The 9,275-nt window shown below is 37.5% G+C and overlaps 1 protein-coding gene across 1 annotated transcript in view; it reads right to left on the bottom strand.

Moving 5' to 3' along the window:
* LOC105169290 (dynamin-related protein 3A) overlaps positions 1,277-9,275 on the bottom strand; it is a 10,419-nt gene continuing 2,420 nt past the window's right edge. Inside the window, exons 5-20 of the mRNA XM_011089662.2 lie at positions 8,484-8,552; positions 8,338-8,397; positions 7,722-7,835; positions 7,409-7,457; positions 6,898-7,007; positions 6,203-6,295; positions 5,975-6,067; positions 5,753-5,890; positions 4,715-4,828; positions 4,532-4,627; positions 4,383-4,425; positions 3,671-3,819; positions 3,422-3,568; positions 2,933-2,985; positions 2,366-2,465; positions 1,277-2,016 (exon numbers count right to left, since the gene is read on the bottom strand). Of these exons, the coding sequence (XP_011087964.1) occupies positions 1,744-2,016; positions 2,366-2,465; positions 2,933-2,985; positions 3,422-3,568; positions 3,671-3,819; positions 4,383-4,425; positions 4,532-4,627; positions 4,715-4,828; positions 5,753-5,890; positions 5,975-6,067; positions 6,203-6,295; positions 6,898-7,007; positions 7,409-7,457; positions 7,722-7,835; positions 8,338-8,397; positions 8,484-8,552 (1,701 nt within the window). The 3' untranslated portion in view covers positions 1,277-1,743. The remainder of the gene's footprint in view (positions 2,017-2,365; positions 2,466-2,932; positions 2,986-3,421; positions 3,569-3,670; positions 3,820-4,382; positions 4,426-4,531; positions 4,628-4,714; positions 4,829-5,752; positions 5,891-5,974; positions 6,068-6,202; positions 6,296-6,897; positions 7,008-7,408; positions 7,458-7,721; positions 7,836-8,337; positions 8,398-8,483; positions 8,553-9,275) is intronic.

Here is a 9,275-nt window from a genome sequence, read left to right on the forward strand (position 1 = left end):
TCATCACCGAATATTAGGTATGTCTTCGGCCTTATTTTGGTGAAGAAGTTAACAACTGGAAGGCAGTATGAAAATCTTCCATGAGTTTTGTCAATTTGACTCACAAATGAGTAGTTATCCCATCCTAAACCCATAATTCCTGCAACCCTGTTGTTCTTGTACTCACCATAGTCCATATTGTTTACCAACCCACATCCAAAGATGAAATCTTGGACAATTTTTATAGTACCCACGTTGAATTTGAGATGAAGGGTTTCTTTCGCGGTGATCCCAGAAGTGTTGGAGCCATCTCCATAGACTATATAGTAAAGTATAGGGTTTTTGTTCTCATCAAGAATAGGGCGAAAAGATGTGGAGTTGTTCCTTGGAAAGGGCTTTGGTTTCTGTTTGAAACACTTCTTACAACCTTGACATTGCATCCATGTGTAACGGCTACCGGTATCCATATCAAGGTAGTACTCTTTGAATGAGGGTTTGGTTTTGAATGTTCCAATCCCAATTTTCACAATGTAAATAAACTCTTGCAGATCAACGAGGGGCCGTGCATTCTCAAGGAATCTATGCTCTTCGGTGCTGTTCTTGGAGACTGTTGGGGGAAACTGTCAAAGTACTTAGTGCGAAGAATTGATTGAGATACTAACCTTTGTATCCTCTTTTCATAAGAGAAATTCTGGGAAGAATATGATTCTTCGAAGTTGTGGTGGATTAATTCCAGAGTTAAGCCACTGGAGTTGCCAAGGATATTATTCAGCAGTAGTAATGAAGTAGACAGAGACAACATTAGAACTTTTGCCATAGCTATGGCCTATGTAAATATGTTAAAGACTCCATTGTCTCAATTCAAGTGCTATATAGGGGAAAGGAGAGTTGGCTATTAATGAAATATTTCCTATTCAAGCATGAGCTTTGTGTCACATAAATGAAGGATCGATAAGAGATATACATGATGCTTAAATGTATACTACAACTACTTATCCCACTTTGGACGGGTATCCAATGATGAAAGAAGGGAAATTAATAGCTGCTTCAAGTTGATAGAAAAACTAACCATATTCTTTAAAGTGCATTTCTGGTAATAATTCTGAACAGAACTACACAGATTAGGCTCTTTACACATTCATTTTACTGCTCAGGAATGAACGGTATGGCATAAGCAGAATACATCATGACATCTTCAGTTGGGCAAAAGGCTTTTGCCCGGTAATAGGGAGATGAAGGGGAGCATAAAAATCCATGAAACCAAGTCGGCACTCAAATGAGAAATTTCACTCGCAGATTAACCAAAACGCCATTAACACATCATTAAATGGATCTGTTATATAGAAGAACGTATAGAGTTTTAGAAAGAGGAAAATTGCACACTTTATACAAGTGTTGAATCAAAACTTATCATAAAAATTACACTTCAAACTCTCTGACATGCTATACTAAGGCCCCTGCTCAAAAGAGAGGATATAGTTGCCTAAGCAGCTGCATGTATTTGCTACAGCAGGATTAAGGATTCCAAACACTGACAACGGAGGGAAGCTCCTAGTCTTATTGGAGCTCTTACAAGCAATATATATTCATCGCCACCAAAAGATTAAGGAGAAATTGTTCAATTTTACTACCATCTCCATTTAATAGAAAGAATGCCAACTCTCTACCGCACTTGATCCACAAAAGGACTCCATGAGAATACTGGATAGGGAGTCATCCAACGAATGCGTCCATGATAGAACTTAGTCCAAGGGATTCCTGAAATTATATATCAATGGAGGGATAAAGACCAGAGATAGAATTACGTCCACCACCATTAGTATCTGCGTACAATGGTGAGTGCAGCTCCCCGGAATGTGAAGACTTGCGTGGCTTCGAGGTTTTGGGGGAAGCGCTATATGATTCAGTTGAACCACTACTGGTGTTGTACAAAGATGAGGTTGGAAGCCCATGAATCTTTGGCAAGCCTGTTGGGTCCGTACCCATGCTGTACCCTCTCTCAACAGTCTCAGCTTCAAGAGGCAGTTCATCCAGCGTCTACATGAAAAAAACAACATTTCATGTTAGCAAGTAGAAAACTTTTCCAGCTACAGCTGCCAGGAAGAATCTCAGACATGAATGTGCAAGGAAAAAAAGGTTGCATCTCGAAGACAAATTCTTTGACCAGGAAAAATTGGGGAAAAAAGAGAGACATACTTCTGAATCAAACAAATCCAATAGTTTCAGGTTTTCTGCCAAAATAAGTTTCTAGATGCTACGTTGTTTGATCAACCTTCAGATTTGCTTGAGAAAATACATCTCCACTAACAACCAGGAAAAATGGGCCATGCTAGAGAGATACAAACACACTAAAAATTCAAGGTCTCATTTTCCACTGAGCACTTACCCGGAAAGCCTGCTGCAGGACCCGAAGTGTATCACGGGTACGCTTTCTCTTCATGGATACCTCATCTGGTTCCTGCAACATCTCTTCGAACAAGTTGTCTCTGCTCAATACATAACAAATACAAGAATCACATTTTGAACACAGGCGCATATGTAATGCACTTCAGCTAGGCTGTTGCTGAAACCCATCTTTCAGACAGGGAAAAAGACTCCATCAATAAGCAACAACACCAGTTACAGAAAGTGCCCAACAGAGGGGGTAAACATATTTGCCTCAGGATAGATAAAACACATTAGAAACTTTATGTACCACATGATTTCATTCTAATATTATGAAGTATGATGAGAAAGAAAAGGGGAAAAACTTGTAAACTTTCCCATTACCTTGTCTTGTTCTAGAGAAGAAATGGTAACAAAGTGCAAAACATGGCGCCAATTGAGTACTCAATCTAGCATCTACATTTGTTTTGGTTAAAAATGTTTTGCTTTCATTGAAAGCAAAATAGCCATTTTCTTCATTCTATATTGTATATGGATTCACCAAGCAGAAAAAGCTTGTCAAACATACCTGTACAGCTTTTTGATGAAAACATTATGGAGTTCTCGCTTTGTGTGGTTTACCTGCAAGAAATTTAAAAACAATGGTACAGTTGATAAACAACTTTCAGAATATTCGTACGGATGATGAAAAGGACACCAACATTTCTCAACTGCTAGCAGAATTAAACAATTAATAAACAGCAACCAAATGTAACCATATAATGAGGAGTCCTTACCAATAATTAACCTCAGAACGAGAATTTTTAAGTTGCATGATTTCAGGCAAAGATGAGAAGTGTTCAAATTCATACATTTGAAATCAGAAAAGATCATTAATTTACAGTAATGACCTAACATCCTGTTAAAATACCTAAATGTGCGACTTCAGCATGCAATTTCATGCAGTTATATACACTTTCAGAATACTGACCCCCTAGGAATAAACTCAAAGCAAAACTTTCAGAAAGATGAGCAAAATAAAAGAGAAGAAAATTCAAGAAAAAAGGTTGGCAATTACCAGAAAATGCATGATTGCTTTGGGTACAGAATCCTCAATGTTCTTTCGCACAATATCATAATACGATCTTAGCAACAGCTTTGTAACTGTAATCTCAATAGCCTCTTGATCTGAATGGGTTTCCGAAGGCCTTAATACACTGGGGGGCTTTGACAAGTAGAACAGAGAAATATTAGCACAGCAAGCAACAGAGGTAGAACTTTTACGGAAGAATTTGATATTGCTGGGAAGAATACTTCAAACATATACCTCTCTCAAATGAATCATTGATGATCCCTGCTCCATGCTCTGAACAGGTTCATTAAATGGTTTACTGATTGAGTTCTCTCTAACAGATGTGCGATTGTCATGTCCGCCAAAAATTGAAGATATTCCCCAACTTGAACCGGCATTGCTGACTGGTTAATCATCCAGAATGCAAGTATTAGTACTTCCACAATAGAATAGGGCGTTCAGTATTGCTATGAGAGCTAAGTAGCAGCTTTGTTCACTTATTAAGCAGATAAAAGTATCCTCAAGCTAGGGAGACTTGGATCTTGCAATGAGGAAACAAAATTTTGGATCTACGTTTTATATATTTATTTATTTTCTTCAATTGCAAAGCATATACAATTTTTTCCTATAAACTTGTACTTCTCTTCCTTTACAGTAAGGTACATGTCCACTCGCATCATGTACTTCCCTTTGACTCCTTTATAAACAGGTCAAGGTCTGCCAAGCCACCAACAGTTCCTTTCTGAAACAAGAACGGGAAGAGGTATCAATGGCACCTCAACCATTTGTAAAGGCCCGGAAAACACTTTTATGCAGTGAACTGGCAACTGATCTGATTTTATCTAATTGTATTTACTAGTGCTATAAATTTCAGCTTAAATTTCTTAGTTCTACACCTCAGAAGTCATGTTCAGCAGTTAGTCACACCAAGGGGTTCCCCACAAAGACGAAACATGTCAAAAATTACCAGCTGGTGTAGTTTTTTCAGCGTCCACTGCCGGTCGAACACCCTTTTTCCATGTAATGAGCACAACAAATAATTAGTTTACTTTGAAAAACAAAAAATAAACTTTTAAGGCTTCCCTTGGGAAGTCTGGATAACAGATGATAGCTTACTTGCTCTGGAACAATTCCATTCACTTGCCGCGCAAGTATAGCCCGAGACTTTAGACTTCTCTCTGAGTTAGGTGCTTTCTCTGAATCTCCTACATCCTAATCAATAAATTCCAACATAGACTAGTGAACAGATTGTTGAGAAGAGAGAGATATATAAATTACTTTAAAGCAAAGTTCATTTACCTTCTGCCTAGAAATGGGTGCAGCAATCCTGGATGACTTGACCTGTTGTAATGCCATCTCTACAGCTTTACTCCCACCCAGAAAATTTGGATGGGAAGTGTTTATGTAATCCATCTACAGCACAGAAGATCCAGCAAACCATAAAATTTCCATGAAGACAGAAAATGACAAAATATACAAAAGCAAACTATAATAAGGCATAAGTGGCCAATGGAGACAAGATTGCATCACTTTCCAGACACGAATTTCAGTCCAACTGAAACTACATATAAGTTCAGCCAGTTTGAAAATCAGAATGGTTATAACAGAAACATATGCACTTGCACGGTAATAATAATTATATGTAATATTGCAGCTGGTTCTTGAGTCGTAAATGTCATATACATTCTGCCAACTTTATCAACCTCGATCAACAAATGTATTTCAACTGAATCCTTCTTACACTGGCTCAGAAATTCTATTTTCTCAGCGTCTAAAACTTGTTTTATTCTCAGTTAACTGGTGTAACAGGGGACCAAAAGATATAGCATTTAAATGCAATAAGCCAATAATAGCGGCAGAAAGGGATGTTCTCGGACAGAAACAGAGAACACGAGGCGACATAATATTAGGATATTGAAGGAATACAGTGGCATGGGAGCCTAGAATAACAAATCATTTCTACTGCAAAAATATTCAAAGTGAGACATGACAGCTGCTTTCAGGAAGAAAGATCATTTTTCGAAAGATTTAACAGCAAACCCATGTACACACGCGCATACAACAGTAGGAAAAAGAGAGAGAATTGGAGAAGCCGACCAAAAAAACATTAACTTGTCATTGGGTTTGCCAACTCAAACAGTAAGTTCACATCAAGATTTTCACCTTCTCATGCTCGAGAAGAGAGAAAAGTTCAGTAGAATGGTGCAACAGACAATGTCATTGCTTTATGAAACCGCAAAAGAATAGGAAAGTTGAGAACAGTGGGTAGATTATTCAGCTGGTATTTTGTATTTAATGTAGAAGAAACGAATACACAAACAACACAATTAACATTACCTCCATTTCTATAATATGTCCTATCATTGTTTCTGATGGCTCAAGACCTTCTCGCAAAAAATTTCCAATGACCTCATCCATGCGTTTTCGCAGGATCGGAAACCGTTGGAGTTCATTTACCATACAGCGATGGCTCATCTAAAAGACAACAACAAGGTCAATGTCCAAATACCAGGATAAGTCACCTATATTCCACACTAAAATTTGCTATCCGTTATGTACCTTGATTAGCTCATCGTAAATAAATCTAGCACACTGGAGACTTGGATCCAACAAACGTGCTATTTGTCTTCTAACAAGAACTTCAAATGGAACCTATAAGTTTGTGTTTATTTTGCATGTTAGCATCAGGTGGAAGGCCATAATACTGAAAGCGGATGCGTTTTCAGCTTTTCCTATAAGATAAAGACACTTCTTGAGAGAAATAACAATATTGAAACTAAGACCTACTTCTGGCACAAACAGTGCAGACTTGGGACCTGTTGCGTTTTGTATGGCAGTACGGATATCATCATCAGTTAAATCCTCACAAGGATCTACATCCTGCAGAACAGAAAAGGGAGTATCATATCTAACAGAACTTTGACTCAAATCAAGAACATCCAGAAGCTCAAAGGTTAACCAAATTTCTTCTGTGCAATTGTTACAACTTGCAGACCAAAATTTATTTGACTTCAGAAATCAAATTGGGGTAAGCAAGATCTTGACTATGCAACACCATATATGGAGCTACAAAGAGGACCTGTTTGTATATTATTCCCACAAAAATGAATGAATACAAGACTACCACACGTACAAAATCCTTCCTGTTAGGACACCTAATCCACCTTCAGTTCCTCTATTTCATTCACACAGTAAAGTATTTCCTTTATTCCCTTCACTTATTCTCCAGAATTTCCACAGTAAGAAAAATCTCATGGTAGTGACTTATACACAAACAAGCCAAAAAATAAATTATCCTGAAAGCTTAGTCGCAGTCACATTAGGCGAGTAATCAGTTGACATAGTAATGGACCGCACCTTCCACACATTTTCTCTGAAAATGTTTGGAATTAATTACAGTGGGATTGATGTCTAAGATTTCATGAGCCTTGATGTCTAAGATTTCATGAGCCTTGACCATAACATTCAAATCAATAACTAACCTCCAGGCTCTTGACAAAAATATTTTGGAAAATGTAATGTATTCGTGCTCCACCAGACAGCTCAGATGTTGACATTTCTTCATTTTTTCCTTCTATCATTGATGAGAATGCTGTTTCCAACAAAAACAAGACTAGATTAGCAATCAATAGGATTTTCGCAATACTCCCCTCCTAAAAGGAACAGTGTATGTCAAGTAATCATGCAGATGATACAATAGGCAAAAAGTTTGCACGATATTAGATTGCAGTAAATAATCATACGAGGAAATGGTATACTTCTATTACCAGCACACTTTTAGTTACAGAATAAGATAAAACTTAGTTATAATGGAGTTTGTTATTCATTCGGAGCAACAATATTGAGATAAAGAATGCTCCTGATCAGCTCATTTATGACATTAGCCACCAAAATAACACCAATGAGCCCTACGCAAACAGGACACCAGTCAAACAAGTAAAGGTGCATGCTTATATCCCCGTATTGTTATATAAAGAAACAGCGGTCACATACCTTCAGAGTATTTCGAAAGAATGTTAAGTAGTAGTGCTCCCTGGCCAGCCTGTTGATGACAAATAAGGTAAAGAATTGGATAGCAAGGCAGTTTGTTAATTACCGAAACACATATCAAGAGAATTAATGCAATCACCAAGAGAAGTAGTTACCATTTGCAACTAATTGCAATGTCCCAAGGACAAACAACCACTGAGAAAAAGTAAAGCCAAAAATATGGCAAATATTTTTCTTAATGTAGAGACCAAAGCACAATGAGCTCCCACAAAGAATTCAAGCATAATACCCAACAAAATTAAAGGCTGAATAGCACCTTTGACTCGGTAATTTCTCCATAGCTAGCATGCTCCTTTGCAACAGAGACCAGTGCAGCACTAATTCGTGACTTCAACCCTGGGAGAACTGTCTTAATATGCTGTACCAGTATCTGGATAACAAGTAGAGAATTAGATCATACAACTGGCGTCCTGAAAACACATCTTTCAAGGTTATTTGTGGTAACGAGTCCAGAAAAGATAAGAAAAGATCAGAATCAATTGTTTCTTCAAAGGAAAGCCACTATATTTATGAGTCAACTTTTACATGTTACAGAAGGCCTTTGGTGGAATTTTTTCCTGCCAAATGCAAGGTGCATTAACAGGGAAAGCACCGAGTCAATGTATTGGCATGTATGTGCCCTTAAAATGTCGAGGTACACATGCTTCAAGAGTGCATAGGCCACTCAGCATCATGCATGACAAAGTAGATGTCACATGAACAAGAGTGCAACATGTCATGCTGATTTGCGATGAAATAGATTAATCACAACAGAGAACGCATCGCAATAGATTAATCACAACAGAGAACGAGAGACAAACATATGCTTCTAGAGGCTAATAGAAAGAAATGTTATATAAGGTCCAATTGAGACTCAGCTTCACACTACGTACCTGATTCAACTTCTTGGCCAATTGAGGGACTCCACAACGCTCAGCAAGATCACTGTATACCTGCAAAAAAGTTATATATATTATCAGAATAATTAAATAAAAGAACCTAATAAATCAATGTGTAGTGAAAAACATCAAAGCCATACAGGCCGACTGCGAAAGAACTTCTCCTCAGCAATAAGTGCATCCTTGATGCTCCGATTCATTAGAATATCCTGTTTAATCACAATTAACACATCAACAACAAATCATTCACAGAGCTAAATGTTATCCAATGATTCTAAGTACAACAATTAATTCGCTTACTCCAAATGTATTTCCTATTCACAGCTTCTAGGAGTTTCCTTTTGTCTCTTTCGACATGATTCAAACCAACATATAGCATTTAGTCAACACCAATTAAATTAGTCTAATAGAAAACCGACATTTTCAATTATCTTCTTTCTGACAGTTAGAAAATAATAACAAAACCCAAACCCCTGACATGTGAAAAGAGAAAGAAGTAGAAAAGGTCTGGTTAGATTGCTGCAGGACCCCTAATCCCCAGCACTAGCAACCCTGATAGTCATGCTGAATCCCTTTGAAGAGAGATAAAAGGCACATTTCGCCATATTCAACCTTAGCTTGAAATATAGTTGAGCCTAATAGTTCTTTCAAAATACTAAACCAAGGCTACAGAGTAATTAACTGGTGATTGACAACCAAATATAACAAGTAACCACTCATTCTGCTGCAAACTTAAGCCATAAATGCAGCATCAATACTATTACAGTAGTTAAGAGGCAAACATTCCTATATTCAGCCACTCCTAGATAAAGCAGGGCAAAAGAGTAATGCAGCAACTGGACTTCATGAATAATTGTCTGATTTAAGTTAGCATTTACGAACTAAAACTTAAAACTACCATAATAGCATATGAAGAGACTTCATCTATAATT

This window comes from Sesamum indicum, linkage group LG8 (assembly GCF_000512975.1).
Source record: "Sesamum indicum cultivar Zhongzhi No. 13 linkage group LG8, S_indicum_v1.0, whole genome shotgun sequence".
Classification (NCBI taxonomy): Eukaryota; Viridiplantae; Streptophyta; class Magnoliopsida; order Lamiales; family Pedaliaceae; genus Sesamum; species Sesamum indicum.